At 41.7% G+C, this 19,928-nt stretch overlaps 1 protein-coding gene across 1 annotated transcript in view; it reads left to right on the top strand.

Annotated features, from left to right (window-relative positions):
• Positions 1–19,928, top strand: part of LOC106742700 (neuropilin and tolloid-like protein 1) — a 132,591-nt gene that overhangs the window by 24,003 nt on the left and 88,660 nt on the right. The window contains exon 3 of the mRNA XM_014615897.1: positions 12,185–12,365. Coding sequence (XP_014471383.1) covers positions 12,185–12,365 — 181 coding nt within the window. The remainder of the gene's footprint in view (positions 1–12,184; positions 12,366–19,928) is intronic.

Here is a 19,928-nt window from a genome sequence, read left to right as displayed (position 1 = left end):
GCAGGAGTGGGGGGGGAGGGGGGGAGTCCGATCGCGCGGGACGGAATAGCGCTGTGGCTGCATTGTCATTCCGGATTCATGAATAAATACCTGCTCGTGGCCATAAAAAGAGAGGAACGACAAAAAAAGACGGCAAATTCCGGAGTATCGCGAAAATCCCGAGTCAATAGTAGATAAAACAAAACTGCCGGCACCCGCGATTGTATAAATTCTTGGCTGGCTTGTTTGTGAATATTCTGGCCACCTGCTCCTAGATTGATGTCCACTCTTGCACATTGCAGGAGCTATCAAATCGCTGTTGCGCGAAGCAATCCATAAAGAAGTGCCGATAGTCCGGATTACGCGATATTTTTTTCTCGCAGCTTCCACGGACGCTGCACTGATTGTGAGTAACGGTGCGCACTGCGACGCGTCGTGATTAAAGACGTACGTGCGCGTCGCCGCGCGGGAAAGTGAGTAGAAGGACGGGGGAGGGGAGGTCATTCCTCGAGCGTCTTCGTTATTGTCTTTTTCCGTTCGGCGCGACTGAACGTTTGCGACGGTGCGCGTCGATCATTATCGGGCAGGCAGACGCGTTATCGCGTTATTATCAACGATATTTGCGAATCTTCGCGCGAGATTACTATGGCGAGACAGACGATATAATTTGCGTCACACACATTTATTAATATCGCACGAGTTGTTTCCGCAAATTGTTCCCGGCGCAAAGTGAACGTTTCGAGGCTGTTCGACTGGCGAAAGACCTTCCGCTAAATTTTTAGTGCGAGCGAGTGACAATTTTTCGTCGTGCGTATCCTTGCATAAATATATATATATATATATTTATGCAAGTATATGTATTAATGTATATATATATGAATATATATATATATTCTTACACACACACACACACACACACACACATATATATATATGTGTGTGTGAAATGGACATATAACGACACGCGGATGAATTTTTCCAATAAATTTTCCAGTGTGTCCCTGGCGAAAAATAATTGAGATATAAAAGCGGCTTTTAAAATTTATTCCGACACGATTGGACGGATCGCGGGCGCATCCGGCCGCGTGATGTACAATTGTTGTTGACATTATGTAGGTAACGACACACGACATATATGTTAAAAGTCGTTTGCCGAAAACATTTACGGAACATACATACAGCCGGTTAAAAGGGATTCGGGTAACCTCTCTTCGGTTTAACGCGTGTTGTTCGTTCAGCGTAACATACCTATATATGTGTGTGTGCGTGTAGTGTATATGCCTGTGTATGTGCGTGCGCGCGTGTGTGTGTGTGTGTATCTGTGTGTATGCGCAGAATAAGCGGTAACAAATTTGTAATACAACTATGAAACAAAAATTGTAGTACAAACAGTGCTCGCTTTATTGGAAAAATGAATATTTGCTTAGCACTGAGAGATCTATTTTCTTTCATAACGCAAAGTGTATTAACTGAAGTATCGTATTCACATAAATATTGACTTTACATTTATTTTTTTTCGTTCCGATTGTTTACGCGCGGCTGTTATATAAAAATAACGATTAAACGAGTGATGATGGTTTCAAGATTGGCATGTATATGATGATTGACGTTGACATACGGTTACATCGACGTACAAGAGACGTGGTATCGAGGAGTGACGTATCCTTAAATAGAATCAATGTTAATGTCACTGATTGATTCAGGGAAATGGTATTTCATTGATAATCAGTGAGAATTTATTGATTTTTCGTGAAGAAACGTTCCCATTTAGATTTCCTGTCTTGGACTGTGTACTAAACATACTAAAAATCTATAATATACGTAACACGAACTATAGATTTTTAGTACTAACAATAAATATATGAACACACCTTTAACTCCGTTTTATATATATATGTATATGTATATATATATCGGAGCCGACGGCAGTGAAAGTGTTAATAGAAATCGTGGTATTCCATATTATTCACATCTACTACGTCTTTTATAAACTATATAATAAGTAATATTTTTCTCGCTGTTTCTGCAGTCAGATTTTCTTGATGGAAACAGTCGCTGTTATGGATCATATCAGCAATACGGATTCAGTGTTACAAAGAGGAAAAAGTTTGATCAGCTAATATGACATTGAACGAACCAATACGTGCAATGAAACAGAATTTTTGATCCTTATCAGCTAAATTCGATTTTTATAATCAGAAATCTTGTTTTCTTCAATCACAACGCACCTAGTTCGTTTATTGTCGCGATTGTTCATCGCTGGTTTAATTTAACCAAACCTTTTCTTTCATGCATAGTTAGGATTATGATCACTAGTGACTATCGATTGCTTCTCGATGATGGTGACGCTGATTGCACTTTAGAGAGTGAGTTTTCCGAGCAATAATCATGACACCTGCTGCTCAACGATGGGGAAAAATTCGATGATAATCGGCGCGACGTATTTCACACTCGCTCGAGCGACTCTTGAGGGCGCCGAGCAATCTCGTAAAGCAGCGTGCGGCGGAATATGGTGCGAGCGGCGCGCAAAAAAGGAGATTCTCTCAATTTATCTCGCACTCATTTAACTCCGTTTACACCGCGGTATTTTATCCAACCGCGGGACCACCTTCCGGCTGCGCCACTGTCGTGGCAACGACACCCACGGTTATAACATCGACGAAACTCGATTTTACGATTATGACAATTGAACCTTCTACGACGGTTCTCGCCGGAGAGAGAGATCGCCGATGTATACGACGGAGATTAGTTCGAAGTCGCGGCACTTTAAGGGCGTAGAGAGCTTAGCGATAGAAAAGTTTCGCACAGTAACGTAATTTGCGCAAACAAATGACGCCGGGCGAGTCGGTCTCTCTTTCTCTCTCTCTCTCTCTCGAAAGGGAGATCCCGTTCTTCAAGAACATCTCCGGGGTAATTGAGTATGGAGCCATTGTGCTTTGAGACGATATTTCTAACCGGAGATAGTCAGGATATACCAAAGTCCCGCGGGAAACGCCGCTCCTTAGCGCGTGGTGGTACGCTTCCCTCTCCCCTTCTCCTTCCCGCCTTCACCCGCCCGTCTCCGCTTTCCCGCTTCTAGTTTTTTATTTGCCTCTTTATCCGGCAGCTTTTAGCAGAAGCCTTTCTGTGTCCACCGAGTAATCGCGTGATCTAAGTGTGGTAGTGCGGCTGTGCTTTCAGCAGAATATTTGGCTACGCCGCGCCGTCCGCTACATCGCGAGGAATCCCGAATTGTTCGAGATAGATAAGGCATTCGGATAAAATTCGTCTACTACGTACTTGTGTGTGTGTGTGTGTGTGTGTAAAGTGAATCGCTTTTGTTCTGATTGTCATGAAAAATAACGTAGTAAATATTGATTTTACAGAAAAATTTTTTAGGCAAAAATTAAATGACTTTGAAGGGACTATATTTTTGTCATCCGATTCTTTTTCTATGTAGAAGCGCCAAAGTCACATAAAGGTCAACTTCATCTGAGATCTTTTACAGCATACGATATCATCCGTATAAAAAGTTCTACGTACAAAAGTAATAAAGTAAAAATTATCAAAGTATAAAATTGAGGTTATCGAAAATTAAACACTTTACGAGATATTTCACATCTTATATTAAAAAGTATTAGGATAAAATGCAAAATCTTTTAGTGTTGGTTCCGATTACAAATACAAATTATGAATTTCTGTGCGTACACTAAGAAAAATCTCACGAAAATTATAACTGTTTTTGATCTGAAATATATCTTTTTCTAATTTTAATCCGAAAAATATTAGTAGCAATATACACGTATAAGGTTATTATCATTGATATTATAGCAATTCTTATTAGAGAAATGGTTCTCATGATTACAATTCTTTCACTTATGTGATTTTATTAATTACGAATACCAATATTTTTTCTCAGTGTGTGTATTTATGCATAAGTACGTACTTACAATGTCGAAAAACGCACGCACAGTGCGTGCACAGAGTGTGCTTGTGTCGTGATGTTTTTGTTTGGGCGCGAATATTTGCTAATAATTTCGAAATGAAATTTTCTTTGACGAAAATTTGAATTGCCATCGATCTCCCTCACGGAGTTTCCGAACTTTCTAATATGTACGTTAGCGACTGAACTTTAAATTAAAATTTCGTTAAAGTAAAGTCTACTTTAATCTTCGATCTAGTTTTGGCTGAATTTTTAATCGCTTATAACGGGAACTTATGGGCAACTCGACATTGAAACAAACGGCTATCTTTTCTTAGTTCGCGGCTTATAGTATTTTCCAACGCGATATTTCGGACATTATATATATATATATATATATATATATATATATATCTCAAGTAGCAGCAGCATCGGACAAGGCACGAGATGCCAGAGTTTCTCTCGTTTCAGCGGAAACTCCCAAGTTCCGACCCCGCCGGCAGCTTGCGGCATCAGTCCGAATTCAGAAAAGTCAACTTGCGGCTGGAATTGAGTGCTAAGTGATTTCTGCTGTTTCCGAGGCGAGGCAATAATATCTTTGCCGTTTCTTAGTCCGCGCGGCGTTCCGATCTTATATATTTCGGATATGTGTGTTTGCGTGACTGTCGCATAATAGAATAGAGGCGGCCGAGAAGAGTCGTGGAAAGAGGTCCCTTCGCGTTTCTCTTCATGTCAGCTCGCGGATCACCTGTTAGAGTTCTCACAGTCTACCATAATGCTCGAGGAAATGCGCTCTGTCATGCGGGAGAAAAAGTTCGCATTATGTATCGATAAGTAATGGTGGCAATCTTCGAAGAACAGTTCGGCGCAGCTGTAGCAGTAGCTGCATTGAAAGGAAAAAAAAAAACTAGTAATACTTACTAAATGCATTTAGTTGGAGATTTCAACGGAATATTTGGTATCTGTTATGAAATTTGATATTAATTACCAAGTATTTAATTGGCCTGCAGTATGAACGACTTTTCAGAGTTGAATCAACCAAATAAAATAATAATTGCTACCCAATATTTAATATCTGTTATTAAACGTTTGATAATTATTATTAGATATTTCATAAGTATTACAAAATCATTAATTTCCATCCTTATAAAATATTTGGTAACTATTAATAAATATTTATGACTTCTCTCTCTCTCTCTCCCTCTCTCCCCTTCTTTCTCTCTTTTTTTTCACTCGTTCACTCTTTACTCTTTTTCTCCTTCTCCATACATTGTAAACACAAGATATAAAGACATGACGAGAGCTTGTAAGAAGTGGGTTTTCATTTCGTATGAGCGGACGTTTCAATCAATTAAACATGTTCAATCATTAAACAATTAAACATGTCAACATGTTTCTGTGACAGTGAAATACGTCGGATTCACTCTTTAATTTCGAATACAGATATTCACTCGATTGATACGCGGGAAAATATCCACACTATTTTCTTACAAATTTACCCTAGAAACAATATTTTTTACTTTCTCGCAAAATAAGCGCTCGCGCGCACGGCCTGCTGTCATTCAACCAACAATGGCGTCTGTACTGGTGTAGTTATTTCATTTGCAAACAAATGGCGATAGTTGGCCTTTGTTTTAAAGCACTGGACCCCCGCCAATCCCCTTTGCCCTTCTCCCCCCTATACAGCCACTTGGAATTGCAAGAGTGAATTTCACTCTCCGGCTTAGAGTGGATTTTGATCGAGCGAATGTTTCAATCGATTCGAGTGAACGTATTTCCGCGATGGTGGAATGTATCGAATTCACTCTTCGAATAAAAATATTCACTCGACGATGCACAGTGAAGAATTCACTCCGTGTGAGCGAAAAATCACTCGTATTCGAGCGACTCGATGGTCACTCTGCTTCTCCCTCAAGGTACAATTTACACTCTCGCGGGGTGAAATTTCACTTCGCGACATTTATAAAATACGTTTCGCTGTGTGCCGCCGCCGTAAGTTCAAGCAGCTAATAAATCGAGCTTTGATCGGGAGACATCGGCTGTCTGGTATTTCCAAGAAACATCTTAACTGCCACAGAGCTGCATCATAGCTCCTTCCGCCGAGCGAATCCCTTTCCACCTTCGCTCTTCCGTGTGAACCGTCATTCTCCGCCCTCCCCTCCCGTGAAATAAGTCCCTCGTAACTCGCTCTTAGACTCGTTCCCGAGGACGATCCATTTTACGCGCTCCATACATCACGACATCGATCGATAGTCGCGCCGTTCAGCGCGCGCGACAGCCGTCGCATGTTAATTATAAATCGCGCGCGCTGTTAATCGTATGCGCGTTTTTCCCCGTTCGCAGAGCAGTCCATCGCTCTTTTTCGCTTTACCGCAGCATAGCTATCTCCAAGTGGCGTCTCCGGTTATAAATAGAGTGCGACTTGACGATGCTCGAGTCAGCGGCGGTGCACGTGACCGAACAATGATGTCCACGAGTGTTTTAGAGCGGCCCACTTGAGCAGCCAAGAGGCCGCCGGCCGCTTTTAACATTGTACATGCTACTCTCAGCATGTATCGTACATACGTTGTAATGTTTCGCGTGACGCGCGAGCAGAAAATTAATTCCGCCGCAGAAGTGTCGAGATATTCTTCAGCTTTCTCGGACGCGTCACCGTTTCTTGCCGGTGCCTCTTGCGGATGCGCCGCCGATCGGTTTCCCAACTTATTTCCGACTTATGGCGTCGCGTTATTACACAGGATGGCCATTAGAAAGTTGCTGAAGCTAGTCTACTTCATAACGAGCCGACAAAATGAAATGAATTGAACGCTATTTTATAGGGAAAACCCGTCACTTTTATTGCCGCGTTATGCAAAACAGAATATATTTTTACACATTTGTAAAAATAAACATAATAGAAAAGAGCGAAAAATCGGCTCTAAGTGTGATTTAATGATATATGTTTTCGAAAACTATGGAATGCACGTTCTAACGTAGATGGAAAAACTGAATACATTTCCGAACAGATATTTTCAAATCATGCGGTGTTTACGGTGTTTGGGTATAACAATTGTTCTTTACATAGTCCCGAAGAAAAAAATCGTAAGGATTTGAATCTGGCCATCCGAAACCTCCATTCGCATCGTCTGTAAAAATAATTTGCTTTTCGTTAAGATGCCCGTTTTCAAACATTTCGATCACTGTGCCGCAAAATTGTATTCGCTTCTCCATAGCTGTTGGGCTTAACAATTGATGCGATTTATAATGTAAATATTTTTATATTGCAATGATGTAATAACAACTATCCAGATAATATGTTGGTTAAAAATACATGTAAGATGTATATGTTAATCATTTTATAATAATGTCATTTTATAATATGTGTTAATCATTTTATAATAAATATATAATATTAATCTTATTTTTTTACATTAATATGTATTATACAAACGATGTTTTATTGTTTTTATATTCAATATCTCTATAAATAATTTATAAAGCTGTTTCCACTTTCCAGCCATTAAGACTGTCACACATTGCAGTTTAAGCGTTAAAGCGCGATGGAGCAAGAATAAAGCATACCGTTATTTGATTTGATTAAGAGTTTGGGTTGGTTGCGGTTTTCCCTTGTTAAATTGCGAGCGAATTGACCAATCAGAGTCGAGAATTTCAACATGATAGTATTACGTTCTCGATAATCCTCGAATACGATTGGTCAATGCTTGGTTTACTGCTTCAAGGCTCTCTCTACATCCATCGCAATGTCAATTACGACATTCGCTGCGACGGCGATCGCAAACTCTTGGCGTAAACTTGTCTGAAGTGGCAACAGCCATTCAGTGGTACAACTTTCTACGCCACTGACGCTTCTGATTGGCTGTTGCCGCTCCAGACAAGCTTATGAGTCCGCGATTATCGTCGAGACGCATTACGACTGATCGCAGATGATTTTGCGATAGACGTAGAAGAATCTCCCTCGGTATAGAAAATTTCTTGGCATTTAATTCAACATCCAGTTCGACTTTTCGAAATATTTACGGATTCCAGTTGGGAGAGCTACACTTTCTGGTTAGAAGGTTCTGGCTAGAAGTAGTAGACTAATTTCAAACATACGTTTTTAAATGGAAAACATAAACAGATCCTATTTAGTCACCCCCAACATTTTTCTAAAGATTTTTGTTACTTTCCGTTTTACCCAATGATTTGACCAAATATATGAAACATTTTAAGTGTTCTCAGTCGAAAATCAAGTTTTCGGCAAGTATACGTTCAACTGTTCAATAAGCTGCGTGGAAAAGTATCCTAAGTTTAACATAAGCGCTCGCTTAGTTCGCTGGAAGTTGATTATGGCCCACTTGAAACGTTCGGAAGAAGAGGACAAATCTTCGCGGGGCTTTCTGCGAGCTGTCAATATGCATTAAGAACGAGCAAAATTATCCATTATTTGAAACATCGATGTTTATTCATCGGGGATGCGTCGTACAATTTTTTCCCATCTCCGGGAAAAAAATGATTATATATAATTATATATAATTATATAAAATCATATATGAATTTTGAAACCATATATATGGTTTCATATATTATCATATATGTCCATACGAAAAAAAAATGATATTACTCGTACGTTATTTAATTAAATGTCGATATCCTGTGCCGTCGAAAGCACAAGTAGCCAGGAGCGTTTAGTTCGATTGTATTTGCGATATAATTTGTGAACAACAGTATTTTTTCGTTGTAGACGTATATAATCTTTTTCTCCCGGCTTCCTGATTTGATACTCGGTCAAACTGTCACTCTCTAACGCTGACAATCGCACGCGGCATGAAGCAAGTTTGCTAACATAAAAATGATATTCCCAGTTCGGTATCGTAATTATATAACTTATTTTAAGACAACCTTGGATATTCCAACCGGAATCTATGCCGTATCTGGGAAAATCGTTGAAATTTCTTTGTGGTCTTCGGTTTTTGCTGCTTACGTCTTTCCATGCGTCACATTTCTTACACATCGGGGGACTCAAACGCTTTTATCATTATGCAGGCGATACGAATGGCCGGTCAGTGAGGAGGAGACGCTGGAAAATTGCGGTGTATCTTATAAGCCGGGACAAACAAGCCTGAGTGTCGGCGCTACGTTTCACGCGACGGGCGAATCGTGTCCTCCGCTCGTCCACCCTTATACATATAGAAACCCTTTGTGCCGCGATACACGCGTAGCCGGGTCTACGAAAAATGTAACGAGAACGAAGGCAAGCGGAAAGAAAGAGGAGGAAGAAGTTCGGCCGACGAAGCACGAGCGGAAAAAATGTGAGAAAGTGGTTACCGTCGTTAAGCGAAGAAAGATGGAGCGCGGAAGACCGGGGAAAGACATAAAGAACACGTAGTTTTTGCTAATTTACTAAAGATCTCTCTAACTTGCGGCTCGCGGGGCTATTAGTTCGTCGCGGAACTCGGTGTGTCCTTGCGTTGCCGCGCAGACTCCTCCTCCCCCCCCCCCTTCTTTTCCTCCTCCTCGTGACTCGCTTTTTCTCGAAAGGCTGATTAATTGCATCCTTATAAATTACTTTGTTTGTATTAGTCCTGCCGTGCCGAACGAATGCTCGCTAATGGATCGCTTCAGCCGGAATAATCATTGCGAAGCGCTCGCGCGCGCAGCGACAGAGATGAATCGGGAGGGTGGCGAGGGAGACGGTGATATTATCTTGGATAAATGATTGTATTCGCGCGCGTTAAACAGCCACCGTGATGATTCGCATTTCCATCGCCATTAACCGCGATCTCGCACCGCGCGGAGCGCGAATAGCCCGGTGAGGATGTGGAGAAAAATCGACATGGGTACGGTAAACCGACATACCCGCGTTTCTCAGCTGTGAAGCGGCGAACTCCGCCGGACGGTACGTGAATTTCGTCCGCTGTGTGTGCAGTAATTGGAGCACTGAAGAGCAACTGAAGTGGAATTTGCCGCTTACATGAAGTAAGGAGTTGGGAAGTAACGCGTTACAAGTAACGTGTTACCTTTACAGGTTACGTTTTTACAAGTTACGTTTTTCCGGTAACGACTTGGTAACGGCGCCAATTTTCTTCGATAGCAATTGTAACGGTAACGAATATAAGCTACTTTCAGGCTGCTCTTATTGTAACTCATTTTTTATAGATTGTTTTATAGATTGTTTATAGTTTGTTTAAGATGATTGAAAAGAAAAAGTTAGAGGATTCCTTTTCGTATGATAAAGTAGCAATGTACATCGTAAAATTGTTAAAGTTTTAAAAAATATATAAAATTAAAGATAACATGTAAGGACATATAATATATATACAAAATAATGTAATTACAGTATTTTTATTTACTTATTTCAGATACTTTATTTTTTTTATAACGTCCTATATATCATATATTATGGGTACGTCGACTTTGGAGTCTAATTTCTAGAAGCGTCAATTTTCGAACATCTTGAAAAACAGTTACGAGGAAATATTTAATAATTTAATAATTAAGACTATTATATATCTTGGTAGAGAAATGTTGTTGGTGTCTACATTCGTGCATATAAATTTAAATTTTACATCTTCAATAGGGCTTTAGAATTAAAAAAACAAAATGGTACGTCGGTTTTGGTGTGTTTCTTCCTTTAATACCGGAATTATTTCACTGGTTTGAAGCGCGGGAATCGCGCAGGAGCGATTCTTCCCTTTCGTAACAGGCTATTAACAATCCCGTCCTATTCTTTCTCTCTCTCTCTCCCCCCTCCCCCTTTATCGCCTCGTGCGATCTAAAACTTATAATGCCGGAGGTTCACCGCGATTTTCGTCGAGCTCCGCGCGTTATTCTTCCTTCGGAGATTGCGGAAGGTCCCTTTTCCCCTTATCCCCTCTCGTTCTTTCCCGCGCTTTACGAGCGCCGAGAGCTTCGCGGCATTTGCACCGCGGTCGAATTTCAACTTCTTACTGCACGCAGGCGGCCCTACACGCCGAATCGCCTTTATTTTCTACAACAATGGGCGTACAATAAACCGGTATATTACACACCCTGGTATACGTACCGCTGCGGAATGGAACAGAAAAAAGAAGACGAGAGAAAACGAAAAAAAAAGAAAAACCGAAGAGAAAAAGAAAACACATAGAGCGAGGAGAGAGAAGAGAGGAGGGGAGAGAAAGAATCACTCCCTTCGCATTACGCAGAGTTACGGGATACAATGGGGTCTCCAAAGCATAAAACTGGTCGAGAACTGGTTCGTGCTTTTGTATACCGGCCGGTATAACTCAAGTGTCGCGCCATTATTTAACCATAGATACGACGGGTCTTTGCATTCTCCCGCGAGCGCGCGTGTGTCCACCCGGTCAACGAGAGAGAGAGAGAGAGGGAGAGAGGGATTCGCTCCGTGGCGTGGCTAACGTAAAAGTTAATTGAAAAACAGGAAATTAAATTTTCGCTATTCCCACAGAGCCACGAAGCTCCCCGGGATAATAGAAGCCCCCTCGCCCCCGCGCGCGCGCGTTCGGTCAGCTTTCGCGAAACAACGGCTCTCCTCTATAAATTATCGACTTGCTTAATCATTCGCCGTCTGATCCGCTGGATACGATTGCGAAGCGGTAGGGAGCGGGGAAATGGGATGGGGAGTAAATTTATGTCGCATCATTTCTATATCGCGCCCACGCGTCGGCGTGGGCCACGCGCAAATGAATCCCGCGGGAACGGCCGCGATGCTCTCGTTAACGATTATTAATCGCCCGTTTTTGACCGCCCGCGGACAATTCGTTGTTTGTCGGCCGCGTGACGCTCACTGTGTGCAGTCATCATGTGTTCCGTGCGAAATCCTTCTTCCTCCCCTTCTCTCTCCCTCTCTCTCCCTCCCTTTCTCTCTATCTATCTCTATCTGTCTCTCTCTGTCTCCCTCTTTTTCTTCAAAAGGTCAAACTTTAATTTAATTCTTTGAGTTTGACATCAGAGAGAAAGAGACGGGCGCGACAAGGACAAACGATGTTAGATACCCGGGCCGACGACTTCATTTTGGAAATAAGGAAACTTTTCTCGTGTCCGCGTCCCTCTCTCGTCACTGTAGTGGAACCAGTGTCAGATGGTGAATTTCATTATCGGCGAGGCCCGATATCTCTACATTAAAATCATTCGGGGGACGAGACACGTTGCGCGCTTCTGGGAAAGCTCGCAGTTGTCGATCACAGATAAGACTCGGGCCGTCCAATATTATCGAAACTTTACGCCACCCCCGGCTATGCTCCCCCGCGTACATTGCGTATTTCGCCGAACTTTCTGGATTTGTTGCGAATACGAACTGTACACGTGACACTCTTCTTCTTTTTGCAGGTTGTTCTTGCGTTGTGTACAGCAGCTCGGACAGGCCTCAAGGTGGCATTTTCACATCCCCAGACTTTCCCAGACGATACCCATCGAACATCGATTGCCTTCTCTACACATTCGTCGGTCATCCGGACGAGATCATTGTTTTAACGTTTCATCAGTTCAGCATTCGTCGCATGTGGCCAGAGTAAGTGACACGTGTTTTTGCGAGGAATTTCAAACTCGGTGTTTTTGTATTTTCGATCTGATTTCATATTGAACTGGATTAAAGTCGCGGAGTTGATCAGCTATTTTCATGTTGTTGATTCATACCGATGGTCATTAAAGTGAGTGAAAGTCACTTTATGAGTGAATATTTCACTCGATTGAAGTAAATTGTTTCCTTTCACAGTTGAATATATTAAATTTATTCTTTAATTTTCAGTGAAAATGTTCACTCGACACGATCCAGAGTAGAGAATTCACTCTTCCCTATAAGCGCGTAATATTATTTAATATTAAGTAATATTCTGTGCATATTCTGAGATTATTAGACATAACATTCTAATAATATTCTAGTAATATTATTTAATATTAAGTAATTTTTCTGGAATATTAATAGATGGTTATATATCCACCTTTAATCATATTAAAACAATAATATTATTTAATATTATTTAATATATTACAACAATATTATTTAACCCTTTTAGTGCCGGGCGAAAAAGAGGTGCTTATGCGAAGATAACCGGCCGATTTTACTAGGATTTGGTAAAAGGCTCATAAAAACCAAACGAAAAGCAATATTTAAAAATTATTTATTTTAATTCTCTCGTAATGAAATTAGACTATTTATAACGTATTTTAAATTTATTTTGATAGAGATCTCTCACAATGCGAATAGTAAAGCGCTACAAAGTGCGGGCCGATATATCGGCTCTGGCACTTCTCGCCGGTGTAGCAGGAGCCGATATATCGGCTCCCGGCACTAAAAGGGTTAATATTATTGTAATATTATATATTTCTTAAATATTCAACTCTATGTCATCATATATATAATTGTAGTTTTTTTTTGTAGTTTTTTTATTTTGTAAATTGTAGTCGTTAATTGTAGTTTTTTTATTTCAGATATATTGTAACACCAATTGTTTTATTATATAAATAAAGTCGAAATAATTTTGTATAAAAATACGTTTTTTACTAAAAAAAGTTGTACATATATGTGTACATTTTATTTATATATATTTTTCTATATTGTTATTATTTTATTTTTTTTAACGTTCTAAGAACATTTTTTAATATGTAAAGAATACTACGTGAAGTGGACATATAAAATCAACAGAATATTTCTATAATATTAAAAAAATACGATATAATATTCTTAAGATCTTATAAGAGTATTACTTTAATGTTTAATAAAATTCATATAATATTCTAAGAATATTACACGCTCATAGGATTCTTCTCCTCTTTCTCCTTGGCGTTACAACCCTTTGTGGGCTAGACTTACTAATTTTTTCTCGCATATATTATGCTTGTGGTGCGCACATAGATTATACATAAGTATATAGGACCTGCCAAGTTTAACGCCGATTCCGAACGGCAGATTATTGAAGTGAGGTTTTCGTGACAAGGATATATTCTCGGTGGTTTGCCATCGGAGAGGAGACACGAGTGTATGAAAATATTTTGGTTTTACTGGGACTCTCGAACCTCTAGTATAGCAGATCAGTGCGCTGTCTGCCACGCCACGCCGTGCTCGGAGAATTCGCTCGACATGAGTGAAAAATCACTTAATATCAAATAACTCTATTTATCGAGTGGAATTTCACGTGAAAAAATTTGGAGTACTCTGAGAATTTCTTGAAGTGAAATCTCACTCGAAACGAGAAGAAGATTCGCTCGAAGCAACGACGAGAATAGTGCCAGTCGAAACCTTCTGACTCCTGTATGAGTAAATGTTTCAATCGTTTAGACCGAAATTGTCTCTGTGAGTCGATGGTCAGATACATTCTTTAATTTTCCTCAACGCGAAAAAATTATTATCAGATGTAACTTCACTCTGAGAAACGCGAAATGCTGTTTGGAAGGACTACGAATATACATCGCTTTCTGCGCTCCTCTTCAAATTACATTACCATTACGATGCAATTTGTAAATTTCACAGACTCACGATGTCACGTTGCCCACAATCTCATGCATGATATAATGCGCAGGTTTCATAGATTATAATTAGGCGGGCTGTTTCGCTATGCTCAGCGCTGGCAGTCGGCATTATGTTAACGGATAAATTATCCATGCGCGGTGATTTGCCGTGCCTAATTCGGGTCTTCCGTTATCCGATAGAGTCAATTCGCGGCTGTCTGCCGCCAATGCTGGAATGCAGCCGTGTGCTGCACGTTAAATTATACCGATACGCACGTGCGTCGCGTTTACATACATATACGCATATTAAGGATATGTAGAGAAAGCGTGCCGCGGCGTGTCACATCTGCGAACACTATGGTCGCTGCAAACGAACGACGCTGATTTCCTTCAGGCGCCGGTTAAGGACATGTTCAACAAGATCACTTGCCAACAAAGATCTTGCAGTGGTTAAATCTTGAATTAACACACAGCTCCTATGTTATTATTTTCGTGATGTTTTCATATATTAAATTTATGTCAATTTAGTAATTTGATATTTTTGTGTTTTATTTAAAAATGAAACATTATTTTGAGTTAACATAATTATTTTAGGAGGTCTACATTTTTTTTAAGTTATTTTAACATTAACGTAAGTTAGGGTGAGCGTTCAAATAAGATCACAAAGTGATAAATAAAATTAGGAACTTTGACATATGAAATAGTCAAATTGATTAAAATCGAATGTTTCTATTTTTTTTTTAACATGGTTGTTTACTAAATTACAAATTTACCATTCCTACGAGGAAATATCAGAAATATAAAATTGTCACATATTAATACATGTATTTTCAACGTTGCAGCTTGGATTTTGCGTTAATTTTACTGCCAGTATGAGAAAAAATTGTATCTTGGATAATAATTGTGTAACGTATTACTGTTGTGTTTATGAGCGTTTATAAAAACAGCAGAAAAACAGAATATTCGTTATATTTATAACGTTGACTATGATTTTTGGGCAACGATGCGCAATTATAATCGTGTGTTGTTTGCGTTGCTTTCTAAAGGACCGTCTACAATAGTCGTAAAGTATGCAGTAAGCTAATTGACCAAATGTGTTCTTACAATCCACGAATAATCGACTGTAGTTGGCCAATTAGCTTACTGCTTGCGTTTTACTACATATTTTATGGCTATTGTACACGGTCCTTAAATTTTACATATTGCCCTGAAATTGTTTCAATGTTATGAGTAAAGGAAAAGCACCAAACTGACACAGGTATAGAAAATGGATATACTCATGCTTCTCGGTTATAAAGTATTGAAGTCTGTCAGTACATTTCATCTACTGCGTATGCAATAAGTGGAGCTAAAGTGACACTTTCCATCATGCAAGCGTGTTTGATTAACGTTATTAACGTTAGTTGACTTTTTGATATGCTGAAATTTTTCTCGAGCTATCTTCTCTTAAATTTCTAAATAAATGACAAATTAGCGGTAAATAATTTATTGTGTAATTTTATTTAATTTTTTTTTAATAATTTTTTACGTAGATATCATGGATATATCGATTTTGGGATCTATTTTGACGAAACGTCATTTCCTAAACTTCTTAAAAAAGTAGTCGTTTACAAGACAATATGTAAACATTTTCGGAAAACTACAATATATTTTAATAGAATAATATTACCACTTTATATTTATTTATATAAACATTAATTCTACATTGTCGACGGAAATTTTGGGGCCAAAAACAAAATGATATACCAGTATTGGTATTTTTCTTTGATATCTTACCCGGGAAAAACTACTGTGGTACTTTTTGTACTTTTTTGGTTCATGAATGTTTATACTTTCGAGAAAAATTCTCTGCACGTAGAATACTTTTCTTAAAGTATGCAAAATTTGTTCCTTCTTTCTGTGTAGAATCAATGCGTTGTCTTTTGTCATATCTTAAATCACCGGATATTTAAGTAAAGGCGAAAACATTTTCTCGCAACGGAAAATCTTCTCGATCCTCTCACGGACCCAGTGTTCGAAATTAACTAGCAAAAAGTAAGTGCGCCAAAGGTGGATTAGTATCGCGAACGGATGTCCAACTTTCCCCCTTCCCCGCCCTTTAGCGGTGATTAACGCGACGCGCATTATGAATTTTTTCTTCCGCGAATGGCCACGAGTGTCGCGTCGCGGCGCAACAATTTCCTCCCGGAAATCGCGCTTGAATTCACGTGGAGAGAATTTCGTGAGAACGAAAATATCTTTCGCGCCTTCCTGGGATAGCGCGTTAAAACACACCGTTCGAGATCTTCGAGACATAGTAATACGATTTTAAGAGCGTCTGGGGGTCATGCAAACGGGCTACAGTCGGGCGGCAAGTAAAGTGCTCATAGCCGGATTTTCTTTCAACGAGCGTTCGCTTCATTAATTTCGTATTAAGCGTGATTACATTCTTAATGCATCGGCCACCGATTTCTACTCTTTCTCGCGAGGGACCTCCCGTATCTCCCGTAGTATCCGTATAATGTGCGGACTGATCAGACAGAAGGGGAGAGAGAGAGAGAGAGAGAGATTCTCGAACAAAAAGCTTGCGAGACGTAATCTTCGAATCGGAGAATTCTCACAAAGGGTAATTCATTTCGGGCGATACGCCGGGCTCGCGTTTATTAAAGTACAATTTGTTAGAGTTATCGAATTATCGGGAAAAAGTCGGGAGGTCGTGAGACGAGAAGACGGCGCTCTCGCTCTTTCTCTTTCGGTATCTTTTATGTGTCCGCGGCCTCTCGCGAAAACACTTGCGGCGTAATGACCATTCCGCGAAATTGAATTCGAGATGTGATTCGTCCCAAGGTGAGGGCGGAGGAGGAGGAACGCCGAGCGAGAAACGAGTACCGTGACTTATGGCACGAGTCCCGGTAGTGCTCGAGAGGATGGAAGGGCAGTAGCCAATTTGTAGCGCGTTACGTACTTCTGTTACCTGAGGGAGAGCGAGCTTGCGAGCGAGCGCGCGCGCGATGGCGAGTGGCGCACGTGTAAATCGTGCATCGCCGGAGAGAGAGAGAGAGAGAGAGAGAGTGGCCCGAGTGGCGCAAAACTTGCGAACTGTTTCATCGCTCGCAAGCAGGAAGAGGGGGGAGTTAACGCAAATGATATTTGATTAGGATTCTTCGCCAATTTACGCCGCCGTTGAATTTCGGCGCGCGCGTTAACTACCGGCCCAGCGTGTGCGTTTGATAACGGCCGGCGTGTTTGACGTCACGTAATAATAATGACGGTGGAAACATTTGCAGTGGCGTCGTAATAGCGACCGGGGAGAGGGGAAGGGGGAGAAAGGGAAAATATGGAGAATTAGATACGGGCGGGTCGTGACGTGCCGCCTGAGATGCGATTAAACGTGCTTCAAATCTGGCTTCGCTTTAATAATCCCCACGTGAAGGTACGTACATTCGTCGGGTATTTTCCCCCTTCTCCCCCCCCCTCCCNCCCTCCCTCCCACTCCCCTCCTCCGTGCGTTTCCCGTGCGCGGAATTTACGTTCCCGCCTGAATGCAGTGTTTTAGGATCCGAAACGAGCGTAAGTCCGAGCGTTGCAAGCGAGACGTTTACTTCACCTGTACCCACAATTTATTATAGGTAGGAATTTCACGTGGAGTCCTCCGCGAACCTCCGAGTCCGTAAATTTATTTTCAGCACATATCGAACGTCGCACGAGAATACATACACGCTCGACACAAAACGCCGCGTATCTTCCCGCCGTCTAGACGTGCGACGTGACGGTTGTCTCGTTATCATCAATTTAACAACGATTGTACGTCGCACCTTGTTCTTTATCGTGTTCCTCACAATCGAAGAAGAATGACGCTGCCGGTTTCATTCGCATATATCCCGTTGCTCGAGAATTCTTATTTGGATTTAATCCAAAGTTACGCATTTATTTTCGAGCCTTTAACTCACCGTATTCCGGTCCGTGAAATCGCTCGACTTTGTCGCCTCGTCGCTTTCACATTATAATTAATATTTCTAATTAATATTTTTAAGATTGTAATGTGGGAATTTGAAGTACAGACCCCATCCACATGATCGATCCTAGGAACGTCTTCATTTCCTCGCGGTTGGTAGGTTTCTATCGATTGATTCGTGACTGCGGGGTGAAGTTACGTTCTTTTAATTTTTGCTCTACCATTTGTTTTCTTTGTAAGCAGCTCCATTACTTCATCATCAATAAATAAAGGAAAAGCTTGTTCCGCCGGGCCACGTGTCGCTATGTCCGTGACAGACAGGTTATTGGAACTTGGATTAGGAAACCTTATCCCGCCCACGCGTATTCCCCAGACATTGCACCATCTGATTATTACTTGTTCCGATCGATGCGCCTCAAGGTATACACTTTCGAAATCTTCGAAGAAATCAAACAATTCATCGATGATTAGATTGCTTCTAAAGATAAGCTTTTTTTCTACCGCGAGATCAACTTATTGCCGGAAAAATGGGAAAAGGTGGGTTCGCGCACGGACCAACTGTCTTAAGAAAAGAAAAAAAAAGAAAAAAGAAAAGAAAAGAAAAAAAAACACTAGAGACGCGGAAGCAAGGGGGAAAGAATCAGCGTCCTCTGTGAGCGCGCGACGTTTTGCGAAGCCGCAGCGGCGAGGTGTCGCTCCGCGAAGCTCGTTCGCTTATATCCGCCGCGCGTCAAGTCCCAGGACGAGCGCGGATAGGCAAAAGGTACCCTCCTACCGGCGTCGCATCAGAGCCTCGGCGTGCGCCTGATTGCACGACGGCCGGTGTGTTCCCTTGACACCCGCGCTCGCAGTATCTGCCAGCTCGATTGCAGTCGTAACCGTGGATGCGCCGGGACAACGCGGCAACGTCCCTCAGGCCGCGGTTGCAACACCACGTTGCACCAGGATGTACATCCCGTTCTGCCAACCCCTTTCGCGTTACCTCCTCCGTGCTCATATCGGTACACCTGTGTGTGCTGTCGCGCCTGTAGCTCCCGGACGCCGTCCCTCTCGGCATCTTCCCGGAAACCGAAATTCGACGCGAATTCGTACGAACGTCCGCCGGTTAAGCGGATTCGAGCGCTTCGCATGAGAGAGAGAGAGAGAGAACTGATCCACCCGCCGCCACTCGAAATTTCTGTTAGCGGGACTCCGCGCTCAAAATGCGCGGCACGTTGAAGTTCGCCGGGGTTGGTTTAGGTAACTCGGGACGCGCGCGATGGGTCAGTGAAGTCATGCGGGAACAGGAAGGATAGCGGAAAGGCAGCTTCGGTGGACCGGGGGAGAGCTCGGGGAGCAGCGGATCCGCCGGGCGAGAGGAAGTTACGACACCACGGCGTGAGAGAGCGAGAGAGAAAGAGAGCGAGAAAGAGAGAATGAACGGGGAGGAAGAGACGCTCCTGTGAATACATCGGGCCGCGTTCTCCGCCGGCGATTCTCGGGTCAGATTTTTATTTTCTCTCTCGAACCGAACTCGGTCCACCCCCCCCCCTTCCCTCTTCGAGCGGGATACGAATCTCCCTTTTGTGGGAGATCCGTGCTTGCACTTTCCTCCCGAAATCCGTTACCTATTCGCGGGGAAATGTGATGTCATCGCGGCGCCCACGTCGCTCTCCTCGAGGGTGCCGCTACCTCTCTTGAGCCGTGGGGGGG

The sequence above is a fragment of the Dinoponera quadriceps genome, unplaced genomic scaffold, assembly GCF_001313825.1.
Source record: "Dinoponera quadriceps isolate SergipeBrazil2010 unplaced genomic scaffold, ASM131382v1 scaffold589, whole genome shotgun sequence".
Lineage (NCBI taxonomy): Eukaryota > Metazoa > Arthropoda > Insecta > Hymenoptera > Formicidae > Dinoponera > Dinoponera quadriceps.
This window is presented reverse-complemented; position numbering and strand designations above follow the sequence as displayed.